Here is a 26600-nt window from a genome sequence, read left to right as displayed (position 1 = left end):
TTAATAATAACCCTATTAATGGGCACTCCGCTGCTGTTATAGAAAATCCTACTCTGAACAGGCTTATGTATATATTTTTGCACACATTTATCTGCAGGATACATTCTTAGAAGTTGACTTTGCTGGTCAAATGATAAATGTATTTTAAATTCTGATTGATACTGCCAAATGTCTTCCAAAGGAGTTGTACCAATTTGCGTCCTCAACAGCAATGAAAAAGATGCTTCTTCCCTTAATCCTTTCTGATAGAGCATTCGAAAATTTTTTATTTTGGAATCTTCACCAGACTGCTCACTGAAAAATGGTATCTTGTGGCTTAGTCTGCATTTGAAAAATGGTATTTCACTGTGGTTTGATTTGCATTTTATTTTTATTTTTTAATTATATGTATTTATTTTTTGGCTGTGCTGACTCTCCATTGCTACTCAGACTTCTCTCTAGTTGCAGGGAGCAGGGCCTGCTCTCTAGGTGCCATGTGCGGGCTTCTGGTTGCAGTGACCTCTCTTGTTGCAAAGCACAGGCTTTAGTGCGCGAGCTTCAATAGTCGTGGCGTGTGGGCTCAGCAGTTGCAGCTCGCAGGTTCTAGAGCGCAGACGCAACAGTGGTGGCGCATGGGTTTTGTCGCTCCATGGCCTGTGGGGTCTTCTTGGACCAGGGATCCAACTTACATCTCCTGCATTGGCAGGCAGATTCTTTACCACTGAGCCACCAGGGAAGCCTGATTTGCATTTTCTTAATCATATCTTTTGCGGTGAACCATATACTTAACATCTTTTGTTCATATTTCCAGTGGTGTTCTTTTTCTTTTGCTTATTTGTGAGAGCTGTTTGCTCGTTAAGAAAACTCATGCTTTCTTACATTTGTTGCAAAAATATTTACCCAGTGTTTTGTTCAACCTTTAAACTCACTTATGGTATATTTATGATATAAAATGTTTAGTTTTATAAGTTGAAATATATGTATCACCTATGGTTACTTCGTTTTATATCTTGCTTTGAAAACATCCTCACCATTACAATTGTAGAAACATAGTTCTCTGTTTTTTATTTTTAATGTTCAATTCTTTGATCCATCTGGACATGTTTTAGATATAAGGATTGAGGTAGGAATCCAATTTAATATTATTCAAGCCTTAAACCTCTTATAATAGTCTATCACTATTTATCTTTTATCAAAGTCCTTGTGTATTTCAGTTTATTTCTTGAACTTGTTCTGTTTCATTTTTCTTCTTGACAGAATCCGATTATCTTGCTTACGGTAGCTCTTTAGTAAGTCTAATGAAAGCACACTAATTTTTTTCTCCCTTTTAGTATTTTCCAGCTACTATTTCATGCTTATTTAATCATAATACTTTAGAATCAATTTGTGTAGTCATTAGAATTAAAATCTTGACTTATTCCAGAGATTATATTAAAATTTATAGATCAATTTAGGAGAAATTGATACTTTCTAAAATATCAAGACTTCTTACCATTCCCCAATAAAATATATCTTTCTATTTGTTAAATTATTTGATGAAGGTCCTCAAAGTCATTTCAAAATTTTCTTCACATGAATCTGGTACATTTCTTATTCAGTTTATTCCTATGTAGTTCATGGTTCTAGTTCATATTATAATGGAAATCTCTTCAAATTTATGTTCTATGTGATGTTTGTATATAAAAAAGCTATTGATTATTGTATAATTTCAGATTATTTATAATAGTTTCTTAGGTTTTTTTTGTGCTTTTCCTGGCTATTCAGGACACAATCATCTATAAGTACATGATCAATTTGGCTCTTCCATTCTGATTTCTCTACCTGTCCTTTCTCTTCTCTGAGTGCACTGATACCCTTCTCCATAAAGGAAGGTATTAGTGATGTATTGGTGATACCTATTGCCATTTAGAAGTTTTAAATCTTTACAATCTGTCATTCTTTTCTTTCATAGCTTCAGGGGTTTCTAACTTGCCTTGGAAGGTATTTCCCACTCCCCAAATGCTAAAGATACATTCCATATTTTCTTCTAATATTTTAGAGTTTTTACTTTTACACTTAGATCTTCAGTCCATCTGGAATTCATTTCTATATATTGCATGAGATAAAAAATTAACTTTATTTTTTCCAGATGGTTTGCAGAATTTCCCAACATCATTTATAAAATTGGTCAATCTTTCTTCACTAGTTTGAAATGCCACTTTCATCACATTCTAAATAAGTCAGTTTTCTTTTTAAGCCAGAGCTTAAAAACTAAATGAAATGAATTACAGTAGAGAACAAAGATCGGAAATGGAGGCATAAAAACAAACATTGATAGAGTTCTACACAAACTATTTAATGTATATAATACAATACAAATGTCATTCATAGCAAATAGTATAAATATAAACATTCAGAGCAAATATTCTTATAAAATATTCTAGTAAGAAAGATTTAGAGGATGGACACCCATGAAATATAAGTGCGCAATAGTTATTTAAACATTGCTTACAGTTACTCCCATCATGTGGATTGTTATTTAAAGCCTCAAAACTATAAACCTCCTCAAGCTGCCTAGTTTAACTCCAAATCAGATGTTACTGCAAGAGGATTAGAATGTACATTAAATAAAAAAACAAAGCCTAAAATTAGAGGAAAAAAAGTAATGCTCTCTTCTGTTTTTAGATTTCTAGATGATTTGGCTTTTCACTGACATATCTAAGGCTCTAGATGTATGTCAGCGTGTATGTCATACATATATGTAGAGTGAAGGGGGAACAGTGGTTCTGTGCAATCCTTTTTTCTCTTTTAACAGAAGAGTTGGTTAAGAGTCATTGAGATCAACTGCCGAAGATAACAAGAGTCAGTGTGAACTCTGAAACCTTGGTGGAAATCCCCAAGTATGTGCACTAAAATGCACGCCTTCCCAAGGCTTTGAAAGATCTGTGAAATAACAAGTTAACAATTACTATTATGATACTGAACCCTATAGTTCTCGGCCACATCCTTTTTATCTTCAAAAGCCTGAAGTGCTCCTACCCTTCACTTTGTTAGTGGAGCTACAACAGAGGTAACTGATGCATTTGTGTAACAATCTGCACTTTGGAAGATTAGAAAGAATATTATTGGCCAACAAAAATTTCCATTTCCTCATGTTATCTGTTCCAGCTTAAATAAAAAATTAACAGAGTAGTCAAAAGAGAAAGACAGTTCACTAGTCTTGCAGTGGCAAGTCATGTCCTCTAGGAAGTAGACAAAGTCCAGAAGATGATTGTGAGGCATGTTTCTACACAGCGCCACTCTGTCGTCTCACAAATGAAATGGCAGGATTTTAGGAAGGACATTCAACGGAGTTCATCCAGCAATTAAATAGCAACCAAAGTAATAACAACAACAGCACCAACAACCACAAATAAACCACTTTGTTCAGTGGTGAGGATATGGATGTTCTGTGTCTGTGAGGGGTTGGTAGAGATGTATGGCCTGTATTGCATTATATGAATGGTATAAGTCAGTTATGTTGTGCAGATAAAGCAGAAGCCAGTCCCAGAATGTCAGCCTCTGGGAAGTAACTGCTGTCCAGGGCACTTTACAGCAAACACTATAAATGTTTTAATAGTTCAAAAAATAGCCATAATACTATAAATGGATGTTTTCAAACATTACAATATTTAGCAAACTACAATAAAAACATGCAATTAACTAAGTCAAGTTTTAAGTTTTCATCAAGGGTCCTAGGCATACAACCTGAACTTAGGTTTTATTTTTCAATAAACTAAATGAATATAGATTTTCTTGACTATGAAAAAAGGTCCAAGAGAGTGGCTGTTCTGGCAGTCAGGTTAGCAGATGTTTCCCTTAATAGTCTTTCCTGGAAAATCTTGCAGAACATGTGTCTCTTTTGCCTCCACTACTTGTTGAGACAGCTTGCCAGGTGGCGCTAGTGGTAAAGAACCTGCCTACCAATGCAGGAGACGGGAGATATGGATTCAATCTCTGGGTCAGGAAGATCCCCTGGAGAAGGAAGTGGCAACCCACTCCAGTTTCCTTGCCTGGAGAATCCCACGGACAGAGGAGCCTGACGGGCTCCAGTCTGTAGGGTCTCACAGAGTCGGATGTGACTGAAGTGACTTAGCATGCACGAACTTGCTAAGATTGTCTTGGGTGCTCTCTGCCTTCCTGGCAGTGGGGTAAAGCTAGACTCTGGACTTTCTTTTTCCCAGGCCTTTGGAGGACTGCTAATTACAAAATACTTAAATACTAGAAACTCATTCACTGAGCCAAGCCAAGTCTCAGAGTCAAAAGCATTTTAAAAATATCTGCACAACAGCCATACTTCTTCATACTTTATCTATTTTTAGAGGCCCAATATTTGTTTTGCTGGAAAAGAAAAATTAAAACATAAAAAGCATGCCCATGAGCAAATCTGCAATAATAAGCAGCACATACATGTTGTAGAGGAAAACATTCAACATAAGACAGTCAACATAAAAGCAGATTCAGCTGAGTATCTTTAAAAATAGAAGTTATTATTTTGTGTTTAATTGCTAAACGTTTTAAATAACATGCCCTTAAAAGTTATCAAGTTCTTTATATAAACACAATTTCCTGATGTTAACTTTTCATAAAATTATTATGGAAAATTCTAAATGTACTCTTATTATTTTCATGTGTAATTTTGCAATCATCATATTGTTAAAATTAGAAACATGAGGAAGAAAAGAAACAGAAACATTATCAAGCACCAAAGAAACTATTAACTGAAAAATATTAATTTTTCTGTATAAAAAGTTTGTCTATGCAAGTATTAAATAATTTGAACAGATATCATGTCACACAGATTTATAGATAAAATTTGCCCCAACTGGGTGTCCCTAGGTCATATCCAATTTAAGTTCACACCCTGCCTTATCTTTAATGTCCCTTTCAATTCCTGAGCATAATAACAGGGTGGAATTATGCTTTGAACCCTAAAGGAACAGTTTTGGAGTTGTTTGCCTTATATAATTACTGCTATAAAGCCAGGTAAGTTTTCACACTGTATCTTTAAAAGCAAAAATCATTTTAAAAGGTTCTGAATCACCTCCAACGGGAACGTACAGAGGCATATGAAAGGAAAATACAGCTATTTCAGTACTGGGGAAATGCAGTCATAATGCAGGGAAGAAAAGCGAATTTCCTGATTTCCACAATGCTGTGGCATTTTCTGACCCTCGTCACTCATCAAGGGCTGTCGGTGGTGAGGAGGGCTAATGCAAGCCTCCATCACCACCATCTTCCCGAGACCAAAGGCCAGCTCCAGCAGTGGCAGTTCAGAGGCGCTCCCAGGACTGCAGGCGGACGCCAGCGATTGTGGTACCACTTAAAGGGCCTGAAATACCTTTATTCACTGCTTCAGTGCTTTCTTGCATCAACCCACATAATTCGACTTGGCAATATAGAAAATGGTAAAGTGGAGTTAAGGGAAATCCTGACGAAGACTGCAGATCATGTTCAGAGTGGAAATTGTGACTCTGTCAGCATTACCAGTATTTCCTGCCCAACAACCAGTAGATCTGTAACCAAAATGGCTGGCTGTGAATTTTGCAGCACCCAAGCCAAAGCAATAACATTTCCAGAAAAGCATATGCACCATGACAGAAGACCACAGCAGCCCAGAAAAATGATTTTCCTGGGAAGGTCCATGCAGTGATGAATAGGGCTCTTGATGCTATGGCAGCTGGGCAGAGATTTTCACTGTTTCCAGCCCACAGTGAGGTAATTTTAAAGGCACTTTTCCCTCCATTTGTTCTACATTCACTGAATGTACATTTTTTGATGTCAGAGGGACACTGCAGAAAAGATCAGATGAGATAGTCTGACAATAGAGCCAAAGTTCAAAGATGCTCCATTTTCAGGTAACAGCCGCGACAGTTTGTCTGCATTAAATCTCTTGAGGGCATGTCACTCTCACCCGGTCCACAGCTTTTCAAACAGTTCAAAACAAACAAATCACTTAGTCGTTGAACAACTCTAACATCTGATACCATCACACAGAAGTTGTAGCGATAGCCACTAATCAAAGTTCTTTTCATTCCGTTCAAAAAAGAAAATTCCTCAGCTTTGGTTTAAGATCACTTTTTATGTTGTTCTTTTGAAAATTATTATATGCCAAAGCTAAAAAAAGAGAGAAGATTCTGTCTGAAAGACGAACCAGAAAAGTCAAGCTGTCTAGCTGCACGCTGCTGTCAGAGACTAACTATGGTGTGGGGTGGGAGTCGTCGGAGGTGACTGGCGAGGCCTGTAAAGGAATAGCCAAGGCCTCCATGGAACCGCCTGGCCAGGCCTCAGGTGAGACCCCACACTCAGCAGGTGCATCCGGGCATCTGCGCTCTCCTTTCAGGCGTTCCGGCTGACTTCGCAAGGAAGCGCGTACATCCAAGGCCAACACCACCAGGCGGTAGAACTGTAACACAACCACCAGGAAATTCTTGGCAGCAAAGAACACTAGCATCTGGTTGATCACTTCGAAATAGGTCATGAGTATGAGCCGCACAACAAGGAAGGGACCATCTTGTATGAAGATACTGATTCCAATGTTCCATAGGTCGGCACTGTATTGGCAGAAGAACCGGCTGGAGAACCCCCTCGTTGTCATGGACACAGGGCACACGACATTCTGTACTGAAAACACAAGACAGGCCAATTAACGCAGGTCTCTGAAATGCATAAAAGAATGGAGTGGGTAAAAGCCATCAAACATTGGGGCTAGGCTAGTTCATGATTGGGAGTGAGCCTGTAATTTCATTCTGCGGGGCAGGGGCATAGAAACAGCTGAAACCACCCTGCCATTGGACAGCCTTCATCATTTTATATTCAAAATGCATCATCTGTTTTCAGTCCAATCAAACACATGAAAGAAAACCAGCCTCTATTTTCTATCCATGTAAAAAAAAAATCCAGCTCACCTTCAAGTCCTCACACTGGGGAAAGCACCATTAACTAGCTAGATAAAGAACAGAAGAAACCGCCCTGTCTGTCTTTGAAGTCTGCAGCATAGGGAGGCATCAGGGCAGCAGGGTACTCTGGGCCTCAAGTCAGGGAGTCTGGCTGCTGCTTCTGGCTTCCTTACTTTCTAACAGCAAGATGCTGGCCGCGTTACTTAGGCTGCCTGGGCCTGCAGTTTCCTCCTTTGAAAACTGCAGAACAATGATACCTTTGAGGAGAGGGCCCCCTATTCCCTGATTCTTTTTGTTTCCATTAGACTAACACCCTGTGGAGAAGGCAGTGGCAACCCACTCCAGTACTCTTGCCTGGAAAATCCCATGGATGGGAGGAGCCTGGTGGGCTGCAGTCCATGGTGTCGCTAGGAGTCGGATATGACTGAGCAACTTCCCTTTCACTTTTCACTTTCATGCATTGGAGAAGGAAATGGCAACCCACTCCAGTGTTCTTGCCTGGAGAATCCCAGGGACGGGGGAGCCTGGCGGGCTGCCATCTATGGGGTTGCACAGAGCTGGACACGACTGAAGCAACTTAGCAGCAGCAGCAGCAACACCCTGGCAACTCTCCTTTCTCCCTGTCCATCTTTCCCTTGAGATAATGTATGACTTACCTGGCTGCTAAATTTGGAAGATGAACCGGAGTATACATGGCCAAGATCCTTCTGCATCCTTTCTTTGGTACCTACCTATTTACTGGCTGACTCACTTAGGCCTCTATGTAAATTGTGTTGTGAAAATTCAAGTGCTTCTTCAAATTCAAACTTAAGTCATGTTAAACATATTTCTCTAATGGTAGTGGGAAAAAAGCCCAAATAACTGCCGTTGTTATTGTATTTTGTCTAATTCCTTATGGTTTTATTTCACAGTTTACAAGAAAGACTGGATATAATTACTGATTTTCCAGTTGAACAAAAGGAGGTCCAATCAACAATGGAACCTTATTTGTTTTAATTTTTAAAATGTAAATTTAATTCAGGGTCAAGGGCAGAAAATAATCCTTTTATAATAACACAGCCTTCCACGTGGAGTTTTCAAACAAAGAATGCCTTCGTCTGTTGGAGCCTGCAAATACTATGAAGCCGCTTTGATATGGGTGCACATAATGTACTGTTTGTTGGAAAATACAATAGTGATTTAGTCAGAAGTAACATTTGGTCTTTGTTTTTCAAACAGCTGCATAACATTATCGCCCATGAAAGTTTACAAAATTTCTTTCTTAAATAAAAATTTTCTAAGTGAGGCTATAAACCACAAGACATGGGAGGGGGAGGACGAGCAGCGGGAATGACAAAAGAAAAACCAAGATAAGATCAATAATAGTCTTTCCTAAGATGTTAGGGTCAGGAAATGTCTCCCAGAGGATTTCCTGAGGGTATCATTCAACATCTAAACTGATGGTGCCTAATATGCTGGCAGAGGACACCAGCTGATCAATGGGTATAGAGCACGTGTGTGTGTGTGTGTGTGTGTACTTATTTGTATACATTTGTTTGCAATTATTAACTCATAATTAGGTTCTGAGCATTTCCAAAAAGCCACAGCTATGCTTTCCATCTATTCTATTGACAGTTTTGTTTTGCAAAAGTGGATGATAAGGTCTAAAATGGCCTCTGAAACCTCTGTGCTTATCAAAGTGGACCGAAAAGGATGCAGAAAAATTAAATATCTTTGTACAAAAATTCATTCTACCCCTGAGGTCATCAGGTAGGGTTCCATAAGAGAGGAATCAGATTTGAGGAAAATATAACTATTCAATCCAAGAACTTATTCAGAGTGAAATGGCATCCAGGAGAATTGCCACATCAAAATTCTAGGGCCCCTAGAATTTATAGGCTCACTCCAGGTCAATGCAGTACAATAAAACCATCGGTATTAATAAAAATATATACATTCTATATCTGTGTTAACAACACAGCCATGTATGACCACTGAGCAGGCTAGTGTGACTGAGGAACTGAACTTTTAATTTGATTTAATTTTAATAACTTTAAATTGCCACATGTGGCTAGTGGGTACTGTACTGGATAACGTAGCACTGGATCATCAGTATGAAATGCCTGAGGAACAGTTTACTTCTGGCAAAGGCTTAGGGGATTTATGTCTTTATTAAAATAAGCCCAGCGGAGTATAAGACCCACTACTGAGGAAAAAAATTTAGTTTTCCATGTGGCCCTGAAACTGCTCTTATTCCTTTCGACATTCTAATACAAAGGTCTGACAAAAGAATGAAAATGACCCCTTAAAAATATCAAGAGATAGCATTTATATGCCAGTAACTATGCTAATAAGCACAATTGTTGCAAACTACATCTTATTTTTGTCACCAAAAGAACACTCAACCCTCACTACAACAATTATCAACCTTATTTCATGGATGAAAAACAGGCTAACTAATTTTCAGAAGTGATGGAACCACTGTGTGAAATGGACATAAGGCTGTGCTCTTATCCTCTCAACTACCTCAGGTTCACCAGGTACCCGAAGAGAACCTTCTTGTGGCTCTCCCCAGCTTCAACCCGCTTTTCTTCTAAACTGAGCTGGAACTAACACTGAGATATCTAAGTGATAAAAAAATGATAGTCCTCTCAAATGAGTCCTTAGCTTCATTACAGTTTCATAATCAAGAGCTGTTATTTTCGGTTTCTCTGAACAAACATCAGATACTTACCTGCCAGGTCAAGTGGAAATTGTAGCATGCTCCAGGTCCATATAACAAGGATGGAATAGACCAGGGCAGGGCTGTTCCTGGGATGTAGACAATATTTTAAATTAGCGATGAAAAACATGATCACATGCAGAAAAATATTTCCTCTTTTCTCTCCTTTTTGACTATACTCTAATAAATGAGAGTTGTCAAAATATCTTGGCACCAAGATATTTTGACAGCTCTCATTTATTAGGGTATAATATCTAATATTATAAGATATTATCTTGGTGATCACCGAGATATTTGTGAAAAATCATGCATGATTAAAATGAAATAATGAAAAAGAAGTTTTTAAAAATATGAAACTTAAAACCCAACTTCCACATGTGGCAACATCTATGTGAATCATGGCAAAACCTCTCGGTCCCGTATTGCTGAATTTCGTTTTACAGAATGACAGAAGCATTATAGGACAAAAGTTAGATATTAACCTGAAAATTCAGAGGGGTTATTTCAAGAAATTTGAAGGACAGAAAGTGAAAACTGTCCCAGGTTCCCAAGACTCTGACTTAAAAATCCCTCTCCAAAGGGTTAGATAAAGCTCAACAATTAAGAGCTTAGCATGTAAAAGAAACTCCATCCTCAGCTGGAGAAAAAAGTGGGAGGATAAATCCAATAATCAAAGATTTACAGTGGACACTAGGAGGTAAATTATTTCATTCACAATTGAACGTGTTTCAGTTGCGAATCAAGGAATATGATTGTTTCATTCACCGCTGGCTTCCCAGTGCCTAAAAGAGTACCTGGGAAATAACAGTCACTTAGCAAATATTTATGGAAGGAATTGTTGCATGTACAAAAGGATCCATACCTGGAGAATGTACAGATGTCATAGACCGAGGAGAATGGTCTCAAAGACTAAAGCCAGGAAGAATAGAGGTTACAAAAATATAAAGGATATGAAAGAAGAATCAAAGTCACTCTTTTACAGCAAAAACCCAAAGGAAGTTATCAATTTGAGGTTAGTGGTGTAATAACAGATTTTGTTGCCAACTCCTCTGTCAAGAGGGATTTCCAGAATGGAGAGGGATAGAAAAACATCAGGGAAGAGTAATTGAAACCAAATTCAATGAGGTGATTGTAAGGGATGTTTTTAAATGTTCCAAGTATTGAAGTCCTGAAAAATTAGATCTCAAAACTCTGAGAGAATTTGTAAATGAGATTTCTAAGCCATCATTATCTGTCCTGGCAGTTGATGGCGCAGAAAAGGTTGACAAAAAATGAGGTCTTAACTTTCAAAACGAAGCAAAAGTATATCTTGAACTATAAAAGTGCATTTACTATTAATCCCCAGTTAGATTATAAAACTGGTTATTTGAAAGATTTCTGAGAGCCTGTATTGAAGAGAACAGTAATTACTAGGAATCATCATAGGTTTCCTGAGAACAAAAGCACTCATCTAAGATTATTTTCTCTCTCTCTCTTTCCTTTTCTTTAAAAATAGTTAGGGTTACTAAGCAGGTAATGATATATAAATTAATAATAGACATTTGGATTTAAACAAGGCTCATGAAAAAGCCTCCCGTGGTGTTCTTATTAGCAAGATGAAGAAATGTTCTGGGTGTGAGTACAGTTAGGTGGATTCCTAACTGCGTAAATGACTCCCCAAAGGAAGCTCTCTACCGGGTGGCTGCAGGCCCTGCTTTTGATTCTGTTGCACTTCACATTTCATCCCTGAGTTGGTTGCTGCTGCTGATGGAAGGCTTCTCCTATGCACATATGACACTGGAGGTTGGATCGGAAACCAATACCCCAGAAGACACAACCAGGATCCCCAGAGATCTTGACAGGGTGTAACTGAATGACCTTTAATAGGATAGAAGAGGTGGCACTTCATAGCAGCCATTCAAAAGGCTCAAGGATTTTCCCTTCCTATTATCTAATTATGAGTCCACAGTGTGACATAATTTTTGATTTTCCAAAATCAAATGCAATCATAGATCACTTCCCAAGAAGTATAAGTCAAGAATTTTAAATCCAAATGCCTGGGGAATGTGATCTATAATTTTCCCTTTGCAGTTTCAATGTCTACATTTAGCAAACCTTCAATAAGTGCCTGGATTTTTAAATAATCTTACCTGCAGTTTCTGAGCTCATACTATGTGTCAGGGAGTTTTCTAAGTATTTAGCTCTGCAGTCACACTTAATCCTCATACCGGCTCAACAAATGGGTACACTTATGATCCCTATTTGGCCAGTGATTTTCGCATCCACCCTTTTAACCTTTACGTGATAGTATTTCCATGAAGAAAATGGAAAGTTTTAGCCCTGCTCTGTTCTACAGTGTTCAGAGTATATCTGAAATATTATGTGCTGCCTTCATGTTGTAGGAGGAACGTTTAAAACGTCTTTGGTCCAAAAGAGAGAGTCTTGGATGGTGAGAGACCTCAGAGCTATGTTAGACGTGGCAGAGTTCATGAAACTAAAAACCAGACGATTCCTTAAAAACTGAAAGCGTTATCATCTGAAAATGAATTAAACTTATTTCTTGTGACTTCAGAGAACCAATTCAGGTTCAAAGGATTTTAGCTGCACCTATAAGAATCCAAATTTCATCACAATAGAGGAAAGTACTTTCTTATAATATTAACTCAAAATAGAATGAGTTGCCCCTGGGGTTAGTATATTCTCTATTAGTGAAAATGTTCAAAGAAAGTCTGGACAAAAACTTATTGAGAACATTTTGGAGAGGATTTTGCAAGAGATGTAAAATAGATTTCTCCATAGATGGTCACTTTTGAAGTTTCTTCTCATCTCAGACTTCAATAATTCTACCAAAAACCTCAGGTGCAATTTTGTCTGCAAGGCAGCAGAAAGAAATGGTAAGGCATGAACTCTGGTGCTGGGTTGCCAGAATTCAAACATCAGCTCTAACCCTCACCAGAAAGACAGGGCATGGGCCTCCAATTCCAGACTAATCATTTACCAGCTACATGAATATGAACAAATAATATAATACCTATGTGCTTTAGTTTGGTGGTTTAGTTGCTAAGTCAAGTCATGTCTGACTATTTGCGACCCCATGGACTGTAACCTGCCAGGGTCCTCTGTCCTTGGGATTCTCCAGGCCAGAATACTGGAGTAGGTTGCCATTTTCTTCTCCAAGGGATCTTCTCCTGCTTTAGTTCATGCACTTTCAATGACAGTAATAATGGCTACTGGATTTTATTTGATAGTTGTATTACATGTTGTTTAAATATGTTAAACATATAAAATCAGCTCTCAGAACAGCACATGATACAGGCTAAGCATAGTTGAGTGCTACAAGCTATATATATATATTACTAGGTAACCTTGAGACTGTCACAACTTCTCTTGACTGCCACTGTTAAACTTATAAAATCCTGATACTGATGGTCTCTACTTAATGGTGTTATTGTAAGGACTAAATAACTTATCACAACTGAAACCCTTAAAGCAGTGCTTGGAACACAGCAAGAGATAAATATTACCAACCACTACTATTAGTAGTAGTAATAGTATTTTTATTATGGGAACATACTTCTTAAACACTTTGTGCTTTAACTTCATTATTATACAAAATAGGGATAAATGATAAACCGACCTTGACCCTAAATAAGATTCTAACTCTATGATACTGAATATGTATTTTTTGCAAGTGTTCTCTGAGCACATGCAGTATGGGAGGATGTGGGTATTGACAAATGTATTAGTAAAGTTATCAAACATAAATTATGAAAAGATGATCAGAAAATCTTTGGAGCAAATTTGCATTATGAATTCAGGCAGTAAAATTTACTCAGGAAGGTTAAATGCTGGAATATAATTAAATCACTAAGCTTAAATGGCAAACACTCCAAACTTATGAAGGAATTTTGGAATGAATTTATCCAACATTGTCTCTGTTGTGTAACTGTCTCCCCCGCTTGTCTTGCCCCATTTTCTCATGTGTAATCTATCTTCAGAAATGTCAGCTGACAAGCATGTAAGCAGACAATGGACTCTATTCATAGAGAGACAAAAGATCTTTTGAAGTATAATTATAGATGTGAGTATCACTTCTCTACTTGGAAAACTTAGGAGGATAAAAGACTGACATTTGGTAGATCAGTACACCAAAACTCTTGAGTGAAAAACTAAAGATAAAGTCATGCACTGCTAGTTGTTTTTAATTTTTAAGTTTATTGATTTACAATGTTGTGTTCATTTCTGCTGGACAGCAAAATGACTCAGTTATACGTATATATATGTTCTTTTTTTAATTCCTTTCCATATGGTTTATCCCAGGACATTGAATATAGTTCCCCATGCTATACCGTAGGACCAGTTGTCTCTCCATTCTATATGTAAGAGTTTGCATCTACTGACCCCAACTCCAACTTCCATCACTTCTCCACCCCACTTCTTGGCAACGATGTTTGTTCTCTATGTTCGTGAGTCTGTTTCTGCTTTGTAGGTAGGTTCATCTGTGTTATACTTTAGATTCCACATATAAGTGGTGTCATATGATACGTCTTTTTCTGACTTACTTCATTTAGTATGATAATCTCTAGTTGCATCCATGTTGCTGAAAATGGCATTATTTCATTCATCTTTAATGACTAATATCCATTGTATACAATAGATATTTATGTCAATAGATATTTAGATCATTTCCCTGTCTTGGCTATTGTAAATAATGCTGCTGTGAACGTAGGAGTGCATTGTGTCTTTTTGAATTATAATTTTGTCTGGATATATGCCCAGGAGTGAGATTGCTGGATCATTCTGTGCTGTGCTGTGCTTAGTCACTCAGTCATGTCTGATTCTTTGTGATCCCATGGACTGTAGCCCACAAGGCTCCTCTGTCCATGGAGATTCTCCAGGCAGGAATACTGGGATGGGTTGCCATGCCTTCCTCCAGGATGCTGGATCATAGGGCAAGCCTATTTTTAATTTTCTGAGGCTCCTCCATACTGTTTTCCAGAGTGGCTGCACCAATTTACATTCCCAGCACAGTGTAGGAAGGTTCCCTTTTCTCCATGTCCTCTCCAGCATTTGTTATTTTAGACTTTGTAATGATGGCTATTCTGACCACTGAGAGATGATACTTCATTGTAGTTTTGATTTGCACTCTCCAATAATTGGTGATGCTGAGCATCTTTCCATGTACCTATTGGCCGGCTGTATGTCTTCTTTGGAGAAATGTGTGTTTAGGTTCTTCTGCTCATTTATTTATTTATTTATTTTGTGTTGTTGAGTTGTGTGAGCCGTTTGTATACTTTGGAAATTAAACCTGATTGGTCACATTGTTTGCAGATATTTTCTCCCATTCCATAGGTTATTTCATTTTGTTTATGGCTTCCTTTGCTATAAAAAAGCTTGTACCCTTGATTAGCTCCCATTTGTTTATTTTTGTCTTTATTTCTATTGCCTTGGGAGATTGACCTAAGAAAACATTGGTATGATTTATATTGCATAGCATTTTGCCTATGTTCTCTTCTAGTTTTATTGTGTCTTGTCTAATTGTGTCTTTATGGCATTCTGAGTTCATTTTTTATGCATGTGTAAGGGTGTGTTTTCATGCATTGCTAATTTGCTTAACTATGTCCTCTTGGAAGTGTAAATTCGTCCATAAATAACAGATAATCAGTGGATAGACTTGCTCTAGCTTTCTAAAAAGCATCTGACAAGCTCTTCAGAGGAGGGGAAAAATTAAGGGGAGAGAGAGAGAAGGAACGAAAGGAAATGAAGTATTAATCTAACCTGGAAGAAATGTTTCACCAAGCAAAGAGAGCTAAATTAAAAGAACACACAGTATGAACATAGAAAAACTCTCCTTTGTTTGGTCAAATATTTACAGTGAAGTTGCAATAAGGCTACAGGAACATTTTACCAAATGTGTTTTTTCTTTTCAACAGATGATCTATGTTCAAAAAAAGACTGCACAGAGTGATCTCCAAAGGTGTAAATAACCACTTAACTGTTGCTGGCAACTATATGGAAATTTAGACTTGTTAAAATGCTGGAGGGTGGCTTTAGCAGAATGAAATGGTCAGCAAACCCTATCCACAGCAAACATACATAACAATGGAAAAATTATCAAAAACAACCACTTCATATCTCTGGAAATAAACCAAAGGCAAATAATAAATTGAGTAATTTATTCATGAAAACCTGGTAGAACTTTAGTTAAGAAGAGTGAGTATCTAAGACATTCTTGCCCATGGGATATTCCTTTATCCCTCCAGCTTTGTATGTAAAGGAAAAATTGCATCAGACAATTAAATAAATGAAGACTTCATTGAAGGTCATTGCAGTAAGGGAGAGAGACTGAATTCACCCCCATTGAAACAAAAGGCAGAAGCGTTTTTAAACAGGGGGGTAAACCAGTGGAAAAGTACTAGAGGACATTAAAGAGGGAAGTTGGTCAATGTGATTAGGCCATCTGTATTTACTTATTGGCACTCATCTAAGTTATGTTCCTATCATCCCAAAGAGTCTAGGAGACAGAAGTGCTATCTTTCTTGATGATCAAATTTCAAAGGGATAGCTCTTACATCCTTAAGAAAGATATTCCTGGGTCATATTATAAAACTGGAAAGAGGGTGAGAAAAGACTTGCATCTCAAAGGGACAGAGGAAGAATTTACAACCCCAAGTGTTTTTTTTTAAATAAATGCTTTAAGGAAAGGAAAATCAGAGGCCTATATGCAGGAATAAACCTTTTTAAAGTTTAGTCAAGATGAGGGAAATGTTAAAATTGTCTTGGTCAATCGGAGTAGTGGTTTTTACAACAGGGAGAGCTTGACAATGAAAACCAGAAGCTCCTTGTAATCAGAGTATACTGACTTGATTTGGAGTAGAGTGTGAAATCCCATGGTTAAAGGTGTGGTCAGTGAAGGTAACAAATTTGGTTGGAAATGAATGGAGAAGTCAAAAACTTTGCTACTTTGAGGTTGCAATCCCAGTCGGGGTGAGTGGTTGACTAACTTGAAATTTAATGGAGAAACTCCGAAAACAAGAGAGCCAGAGAAAGGCTAGGTAACATCTCCATGTATGCCAGACATATGCAGAGATGATCCAAGAAGGGTCAGTAAAGATTTGAAACTGGATAAATATGAAAACTTTGATGTGCTTCCAGTGCATAAAAAGATCCATTTGTTCACGAAAGGTGGAAATCAAAAAGGCTCAAGACATTTGATCATAATCACTGCTCAAATCATTTGACTGGTCATAAGCTGTGCAGTTATAGGTGTGACTCTAATAGCCACACTAAAGACACAAATAAGAAATAAAAAGAAACAAAACAAGATCAAGCAGAGACATCAGTGACTGGAATCCAAGGAAGATAGAATCCTCAGAATAAATTCAGACAGTTTTTTGAGACAACAAAAACAAGAAGATGCCTGAGGCATATGGGGAAGCCTGAGGATAATATATTGCAACACAATATAAAATGTCTAGTTTTTAGCCAAAAGAGTATGAGACATGCAAAGAAACAGGAATGTGTGATTCAGCTCAGGAAAAAACAACAACAATCAATCAATCAATCACTAGAAACTAACTCTAATGGGGTCCAATTGTTGGGTTTAGCAGATAAAGACATCAGAGCAACTATAACACATATCCTCAAACAATGAAAGAAAACTCTGTTCCATAAACCAAAGAAAAGTATGATGACAATGATTCAACAACTAAATAACTGAACTATGAAATATAAACTAAAAAGAGACTTAAATAGAAATTCTGGAGTTGAAGATATGGGAACTGAAATGAAAATTTCACTAGGTGAATTCTGCAATTTGACTCTACATATATATTGGAGATGGTAGACAAATCAGTGACCTGAAAGATAAATCAGTGAAAACTAACCAGTCTAAAGACTAGAGAGTAAAGCAGGAGAAAAAGAAGAGTCTGAGAGACCTACAGAATGCAATTAAGTGTATCTATTTGTGATAGAAGTTCGGATTCATGTTGATGTGTGGCAAAACCAATACAATATTGTAAAGTAAAAATAATAATAATAATAATAAATTAATAAAAAGAAAGTAAAAAAAAAGAAGTCTCAGAAAGAAGAGACAATGGAGGAGAAAACGTGAAGAAATTATGGCTGAAAAGTCCTCTGTATGAAGAAAAATATTAATTTACATATCCTGGATCAACAGATCAGAATAAACTGGAAAATTCTGAAACAGATGGGAATACCAGACCACCTGACCTGATTCTTGAGAAACCTGTATGCAGCTCAGGAAGCAACAGTTAGAACTGGACATGGAACAACAGACTGGTTCCAAATAGGAAAAGGAGTGCCTCAAGGCTGTATATTGTCACCCTGCTTATTTAACTTCTATGCAGAGTACATCATGAGAGACGCTGGGCTGGAGGAAGCACAAGCTGTAATCAAGATTGCCGGGAGAAATATCAACAACCGCAGATATGCAGATGATACCACCCTTATGGCAGAAAGTGAAGAGGAACTAAAGAGCCTCTTGATGAAAGTAAAAGAGGAGAGAGAAAAAGTTGGCTTAAAGCTCAACATTCAGAAAATGAAGATCATGGCATCCAGTCCCATCACTTCATGGCAAATAGATGGGGAAACAGTGGAAACAGTGGCTGACTTTATTTTGGGGGGGCTCCAAAATCACTGCAGATGGTGACTTCAGCCATGAAATTAAAAGGCGCTTACTCCTTGGAAGGAAAGTTATGACCAACCTAGACAGCATATTAAAAAGCAGAGACATTACTAAGGTCTGTCTTGTCAAGGCTATGGTTTTTCCAGTAATCATGTATGGATGTGAGAGTTGGACTATAAAGAAAGTTGAGCGCAGAAGAATTGATGCTTTTGAACTGTGGTGTTGGAGAAGACTCTTGACAGTCCCTTGGACAGCAAGGAGATCCAACCAGTCTATCCTAAAGGAGATCAGACCTGGGTGTTCACTGGAAGGACTGATGTTGAAGCTGAAACTCCAATAATTTGGCCACTTGTTGCGAAGAGCTGATTCATTTCAAAAGACCCTGATGCTAGAAAAGATTGAGGGCAGGAGGAGGAGGGGACGATAGAGGATGAGATGGTTGGATGGCATCACCGAATCAATGGACTTGAGTTTGGGTAAACTTCGGGAGTTGGTGATGGACAGGGAGGCCTGGCGTGCTGCAGTTCATGGGGTGGCAAAGAGATAGACACGACTGAGCGACTGAACTGAACTGAACTGAACTGAGATCAACAGAGTCATAGTAAGAACAAAGATAAAGATATCCAAACCTAGACACATCTCAGTGAAACTTTCAAAAGTCAAAGAGAAAAAGTAACTCTTGAAAACAGCACAATAATTAAATAAATAAAAGATCATTTGTGCTGGGAAACAACAAAACAATGGCTAACATCTCATTAGAAAATACAAATAATGAAGGTCAGCAGAAAGTGGAATGATACATATAAAATGCTAAAGTAAAAACTACTGACCAAGAATTCTGTATACAATGAAACTATTTGTCAAACATGAAGAAAAAATACATACATTTCTGCCAAAGATGAGAAGAATTTGTTGCTAACAGATTTGCCTTAGATGAGACAATAAAGGAAGTCTTTCAGGTTGAAAGAAAAATGACACTGAAAGTAACTCAACTCCACAAGACGGAATGAAGAACATCTTCAAATATGTGGGTAAATATAAGTGAACATATAAATATAGAATCATATCTTAATTTCTTAAAAATTAATCTATATAACAGTAATGATAAAAACTGTAGTTTGGTTTATAACATATAAAGATGTGACTCATATATAACAATAATAGTAAAAAAGAAGGGGAGGAAATGGAACTATTAGAATGCGAAGATTTAAATATATATATTGTCTTCCCTACTTACATCAATAGAAAAATCAGTAGAGGAACTAAAATTGTTCATTAAATATATTTTTAAAGCAGTAAATACCATAAGAACAAAAAGGAAATGAGACGTAGAGAAAAATGAATGCAAAATGGCAGATATAAATTCAACCACATCAGTAATTACATTAAATATTAATGGATTGAACACCTTTTAAAAACTTAGAAAGTGTCCACCCAAGTTCGTGTGTACCTAGACTTCAGAATGTGATCTTACTTGGAGGTAGGGATTTTGCAGATGTAATGAAAATAATATGAGGTCATACTAGATTAGCATGGGTCCTAATCCAATGACTGGTTTCCCCAGAAAAAAGAGGGAAAATTGGAGACACAGACACACTGGAAAGAATGCCATGTGAAGACAGAGGCTAGAAGACAAGTTTCTGTTAGATTAAGCCACTGAGTTTGTGGTATTTTGTTATGGCAGCCCTGGGAAATTAATATACACTCCAATTAAAGGACAAAGATTGTCTAACTGAGAGGAAAATACAAGATTTAAGTATGCTGCTGCTGCTGCTAAGTCGCTTCAGTCGTGTCCAACTCTGTGCAACCCCACAGACGGCAGCCCACCAGGCTCCCCCGTCCCTGGGATTCTCCAGGCAAGAACACTGGAGTGGGTTGCCATTTCCTTCTCCAGTGCATGTAAGTGAAAAGTGAAAGTGAAGTCGCTCAGTCGTGTCTGACTCTTAGCAGCCCCATGGACTGCAGTCTACCAGGCTCCTCCGTCCATGGGATTTACCAGGCAAGAGTACTGGAGTGGGGTGCCATTGCCTTCTCTGAGTATATGTGGTATATAAAGAGTTTGAAAAAAAAGTCCATGTCAATAGTCATAAAATAGAGTGCCTAGATTCATGAGAGGCAAAATAGACTTTTAGACAAGAAATATTACTAGAGAAAAAGAGTGACATGTCATTATGAAAAACAATTACTACATCAGGAAGAACTTTTAAAAATTGCACATCTTAAAACAGGACCTCAAAATACATGAAGCAAACTGACAATACTGAAAAAGAAACAGACAATTCAACAATTAGAGTTGAAGATTTCAGTGCCCCACTCAATAATTAATAGAACAACTAGGCAGAAAATCAGTAAGGATATAGAAGACCTGAAGAAATGTATCAGCCAATTTGACATTCTTTAAATTTATAAAACACTCAATCAAGCAACATGTTCTTTTCAAGCACATATGGAATATTCTCCAGTATAGGCTGTATGTTAGGCAACAAGATAAGTCTCAATATCTTAAAAGAGTTAATTTTGTATATTCTCAGACTACAGCAGAATTAAGATTAAAAAATGCAGGAAGAAATTCAGGCAATCCCCATATGGAAATCAAATAGCTTTGCTTCTAAACAATTCAGAGGTCAAAGAAGAACTCACAGGAGAAATTGGAAAATAATTTGAATTGCATTAAACAAAAAAAGATAACATATCAAAGCTTATGAGATGCAGATAAACCAGTGCTTAGAGGGAAATTTATAACTTTGAATACCATACTAGAAAAGGGGAAAGAGTTCAAATCAATAAGCTTCTATATTGAGAAACTAGAAAACAGAAGGGCAAATTAAATCCAAAGCAAACAGAAGGAAGGAAAAATTAAATATCAGAACACAAACCAATTAAATAGAAAACAGAATAATAATATTAAAAAGTCAGTGAAGCCAAAAATTAGTTATTTTAAAAGACTGAGGAAACTGAGAAGTCTAAGGAAAGATAGAGAAGACGCAAATGACCAACTCAGAACGAAAAGGGCAGGACCATAATAAGTGACTCTACAGGAATTGACACAAGTATAAAGGAATAACAGAATGTTCAGCTTCATACGAAAAATAAACTTAGATAAAATGGAAGAAATCCTAAAATGAAAAATATAATAAAACTTGACCCAAGAGGAAACAGAATAACAGAGTAGCCTTGTTAGAAATAATGATATTGAATTGGTAATAAATATCTTCCCACAAAGAAAAACATAGGCTTAGACAGCTTAAGTGAATTTTAACAACACCAGTCTTATACAGAGCCTTTCAGAAAATAAAGAAGGAACGATTCTTGAGATATTCATTGAGGGAGTATTACCCTGATAGCAAAGCCAGGAAAAATGCCATTTGAAAATATTACTAAAAGACAGTGTGTTTTATGAATATAGATGTAAAATGATTAACAAAGTGTTAGCAAACCAATTCAACAGCATACAGAAAAGATTATACACCATAACCAAGGGATATTTATCCTAGGAAGCTAAGGTTGATTTACCATCTGAAAATTAGTTAATGCAATACACTATATTAATAGAATAAAGAACAGCCACCACATAACGATCATAAGAAAAACAGGAACATATTTGACACAATTAAATGTCCATAGAAAGAAAGGAGAGAGAAAGAAAGAGAGAGAACAGAAGAAATAAAGAACTCTCAGTAACCTAGATAGGGATTTCCTCTAACTGATCAAGGGCATCTAATAAAAATATCTGTGCAAAACCTACAGCTAGCAACATCCTTAAGTGAAAGACAGAATGCTTATCCTTTGAGGTTTAAAAGTTCACTCATATTAATTCATTTATTTATTTATTTTGACCATGCCTCATGGCATGTGGAATCTTAGCTCCCCAACCAGGGATCAAACCTGCACCCCTTGCAGTGGAAGCATGGAGTCTTAAGAACTGGACCACCAGGGAAGTCCCCACTCGTACTTGTGTTCAACACTGCATAAGAAATTTTAGCTGGAGCAATAAGGCAAGAAAAAGAAATAAAAGGCATATAGATTAGTAAGAATCAAAACTATCTTTGCTTTCAAGTGATATTCTCCTATATGTAAAAAGCCCTAAGGAGTCTACAAGACTAATAAGCATGATCGATGGGTACAAGATTACTACACAGAAGTCAACTGTATTTCTATGTAGTGGTAATAAAAACATGAAAATGATATTAAAAAATTAAGAAAATATTTCTATCAAAAAAATACTTAGGAATAAATTTAGGAAGTGGGGTAAGACCTATATGTTGAAAATTATGAAACACTGCTAAGAGAAATCAAGGAAAATCTGAATAAGTGATGACATAGGTAGCATTCGTGGGGTGGAAGACTTAATATTGTAAAGATGCCTCTTCTTCATAAACTGATAGAAATCACGGTGTTAGTTGCTCTGTCACGTCCAAATCGGTGACACCTTAGACTGTAGCTTATCAGTCTCCTCTCTTCATGGAATTCTCCAGGCAAGAATACTGGAGTAGGTAGCCATTCTGTTCTCCAGGAGATCTTCCCAATCCAGGGATTGAACCTTGGGTCTCTTGTATTGCAGGCAGATTCTTTACTGTTGGAGCTACCAGGGAAGCCAGAGGCTTAGATTTAATACAATCCTTATTAAAACTCCAGCAATATTTTTTTTTTTTAGAATTTGACAAGCTAATAATAAAACTTATATGAAATTGCAAAGCATCTAGAAAAATCAGAACAATTTTTTGAAAGAATAATGCTAGGGAACTGAAGAATATCTAGTTTCAAAACTGATCATAAAATGTCAGTAATCACACTAATGTGGTACTGGCATAAGGACAGACACACAGAGCAGACAGACACACCATAGAAAGTTCTGGAAAACTCCTTACATTTGTGGTCAATTGATTTTTGACAAGGAGTGCCAAGTCATTTTAATAGGGAAGGGATAATGTTTTCAACAAACAGTGCTGAGACAGTTGGCCCCAGCTGGGACAAAAATTAGAGCTGGAACAATGTCAAAACACAAAATGAAATAACACAAAATATGAACTTAGACTCTTACCTCAAGATACACAAAAATTACGTCAAAATATTAGAGAAAAATAGTTCTAATTTTTGGTGAGGAAAATATTTCTTAGAATCTATGATTCCCAAAGCCCTACATAGGAGAAAAAAATGATAAATAGGATTTTATCAAAATTTTTAAAAAAACCTGTTCTTCAAATGACAGCATTAAAAAATGAAAAGTTATATACTGGGAAAAATATTTACATTTATGTATTTAATAACAGACTTGTAACCAGAATATATAGACAACTCAATAAAAATTTAATCCAGTGAAACGGGCAAAAATTTGAACAGATACTTCACCAAGGAAGATATATAAAAAGCTAATCAGCACATGAAAGATACTCCACTTCATTAATCATTAAGAAAATGCAAATTAAAAACACAATCCAGTAATACTATGAGCCCACTAGAGTGGTTATAATCATAAACACTGAAAAAAAAATGTGTTGGTGACGATGTTGAGAAAATGGAACTCTCAGACCTTGCTGGTGGGGTGTTTTTACATAGGTATAGCCACTTTGGGGGGCATCCCTGGTGGCTCAGTGGAGAAGAATCCATCTGCCAATGCAGGAGATGTGAGTCCAATCCCTGGGATTGGGAAGATCCCCTGGAGAAGGAAATGGCAACCCATTCCAGTTTTCTTGCCTGGGAAATCCCATGGACAGAGGAGCCTGGTAGGCTAGTTCCAGGAGATCGCAAAGAGTTGGACACGACTTAGCAACTAAACAACAACAACAGCAATAACAAATAGCCATTTTGCAAAACAGTTGGGCAGTTTCTTAAAAAGTTAAACATGTACTTAACATAAAATTGAGTCATTCTACTCCTACGTATCTATACAAGAGAAATGAAAACAGATGCATACAAAGGCTTGTAACTGAATGTTCCTAGCAATATCATTTTCAATAGCAAGAAAACTGACTACAGAATGGATAAATAAAACATGGTATATGCATAGGATACTAGTCAGCTATTAAAACAGAGCTTGACAACCCATACAATGAACAATGGGAATGAATCACTGAAATATTACGCTATGTGAAAGAGCCAGACACAAAGACCATACACTTTATGATCCCATTTACATGAAATTTCTAGAAAAGGAATTTCCGAAGCGATATAAAGCATATCAGTGTTTGCCTAGAGCTGACAGTGGGAGTGAGAATTGACTGCAAACAGACACAAGGAATATGGATTCTGGTGATAGTACACAAATCTATAAATTTCAAAATATCATTGAACCATAGAATTACAATAGATGCATTTGTGTTGTATAAAATGAAGTTGTTACCAAAAACTTGCAATATCTTATGAGTCCATGCAAATTCATAAGAATCAGAAAGATGAACTTTGTGTAGGTATATGGAAGGAAACTGATTTAGGTTAAAAAAAAAAAAAAAACTGGGTTTGAGGTATTACCCAGGATGCAGGAAAGAGAGGTAGACATCACTGTGATACAGACATCATTGCAGGTTTTCTCCTAAACCTGTCAGCTCAAATTACAGAATAAAAAAGAAAAGAAAATGTTGTAATAATAAGTGATGCTAAGTAGGTTATAATGAAGTAACCCTCCTTTCTATATTACATGGAAACATCCTTTACATGTACATTATTTGTTTTGTTTTATTTTTTTTTTAAATTTTAAAATCTTTAATTCTTACATTTATGCTTTATGATTGTCTTTTTGAAGCCAAAAGGGAAAGCTATGCTGCAGTGAGAGAGTTTAAGTCTTTCCTTTGAAAATATGGCAATCTGCAGTGTTTATTCTTACAGTATGGAACCTGAGATGAAGTCAAACTTGGGAGGTGGGCCTTAGGTGGGAATAAAAACTCTCAGTTCTTTCTGGGCCTTGATTTTGGAGGCTTTGGGTTGTGATGGAGATATGCAGGAGTGCAGTGGAAACCACAGACGGTCTCTGACACAATGCAATTACAAATAAAATGATTTCATTTGAGATCATGAAACCCAAAAAGAAATTGAAAAACAATAACCTGAGCAGTGTTGATTCCGTTCTATTCTCAGGACTGGTATAAGTTTAGAATGAATAAAATGATTTATAAAACACTCAGATGAATGTGCATGTGGGGGAAGAAAATGCTGAATTGAAATTACCTGGGTGAGGACAGGATTGTGTATCCTTTGGTTCATCACTTGCTCCCTATTAGCTCCCCAATCTCCAGTAGCACACTTCTGGCCCACACTACATAATCAGTCAAGAGGTGGTGAATGAATGATCTGCCATGACTTTCAGAGTGTTTTTTTAATTGCCTTGGACGATTGACATTTTAGTCATTAATGTATTTAATATTCAACATCTGTTGGCAAACTGGTCTATAAAATACCTCTTGCTGTCACTTGTGGATGGGCCTAAAACACTGAGCATTAAGATAGCCATAAAACCGTCTTTAGATGTGAGAAAGATCAGATGAGTCCCTCAAAACGTATTCCTCCCTGAACTCCCCCCTCTTCTACCTCATATCCCTTGGATCTCACTAGATATTTGGCATTTAATGTGTTTATTTCTATGGAGGTATAGCTCTGTGTGTGTGTGTGTGTGTGTGTGTGTGTGTGTGTGTGTGCATGCACTCAGTCGTGTCTGACCTCATGGACTTTAGCCCGCCAGGTTCCTCTGTCCATGGGATTTTCCAGGCAGAATACTGGAGTGGGTTGCCCCTTCCTCCTGCAGGGAATTTTCCCAACCCAGAGACTGAACCTGTGTCTCTTGCATCTCCTGCATTGGCAGGTGGATTCTTTACCACTGTGCCACCTGGGAAGCCCCATAGGTATAGTCAGTTGTGTGGTACCTGTAGTTATTTATTGTTTTTATATGCTTGGTCATGATTTTTAAATGTTTTTTTTGTAACCTCACTGTATTATAAATATTCTAATATGTCTGAAAATATGTTACACAATGTAAAGCACTGGCCACATGTAAGGTATTAAAGCCACAAAGCTAAAATCAACATTTTCGGGACTTCTTTGGTGGTCCATTGGCTCTGACGCCTCGCTCACAATGCAAGGGGCCTGGTTCAATCACTAGTCAGGGAACTAGATCCCATAGGCTGCAACTAGGAGTTTGCATGCTGCAACTAACACCCTGCACAGCAAATTAAGTAAATATTCTTTAAAAAATAAAATTGGCATTTTGAGGACAATGGATCGACTTAGACTAGATTCTTTTTAAAATTCTATATCTACTTAAGATATGAGAAAACAGTATAAATGGAACAGGAAATGATCATATAAAGGTAACCTCTGATAATGATACACTTTGTACTATAATTGGGATATTAAGTTTACTCAGTAGGTTAGTGTATTTTGCTCAGCT

At 37.1% G+C, this 26600-nt stretch overlaps 1 protein-coding gene across 1 annotated transcript in view; it reads right to left on the bottom strand.

Moving 5' to 3' along the window:
* Positions 2294 to 26600, bottom strand: part of TMEM26 (transmembrane protein 26) — a 67617-nt gene continuing 43310 nt past the window's right edge. Inside the window, exons 5-6 of the mRNA XM_018042612.1 lie at positions 9610 to 9686; positions 2294 to 6621 (exon numbers count right to left, since the gene is read on the bottom strand). Of these exons, the coding sequence (XP_017898101.1) occupies positions 6197 to 6621; positions 9610 to 9686 (502 nt within the window). The 3' untranslated portion in view covers positions 2294 to 6196. The remainder of the gene's footprint in view (positions 6622 to 9609; positions 9687 to 26600) is intronic.

This window comes from Capra hircus, chromosome 28, assembly GCF_001704415.2.
Source record: "Capra hircus breed San Clemente chromosome 28, ASM170441v1, whole genome shotgun sequence".
In the NCBI taxonomy this organism is placed as follows: domain Eukaryota; kingdom Metazoa; phylum Chordata; class Mammalia; order Artiodactyla; family Bovidae; genus Capra; species Capra hircus.
Note: the sequence above shows the minus strand (reverse complement) of the source record. Positions and strands in the feature narration are given on the sequence as shown.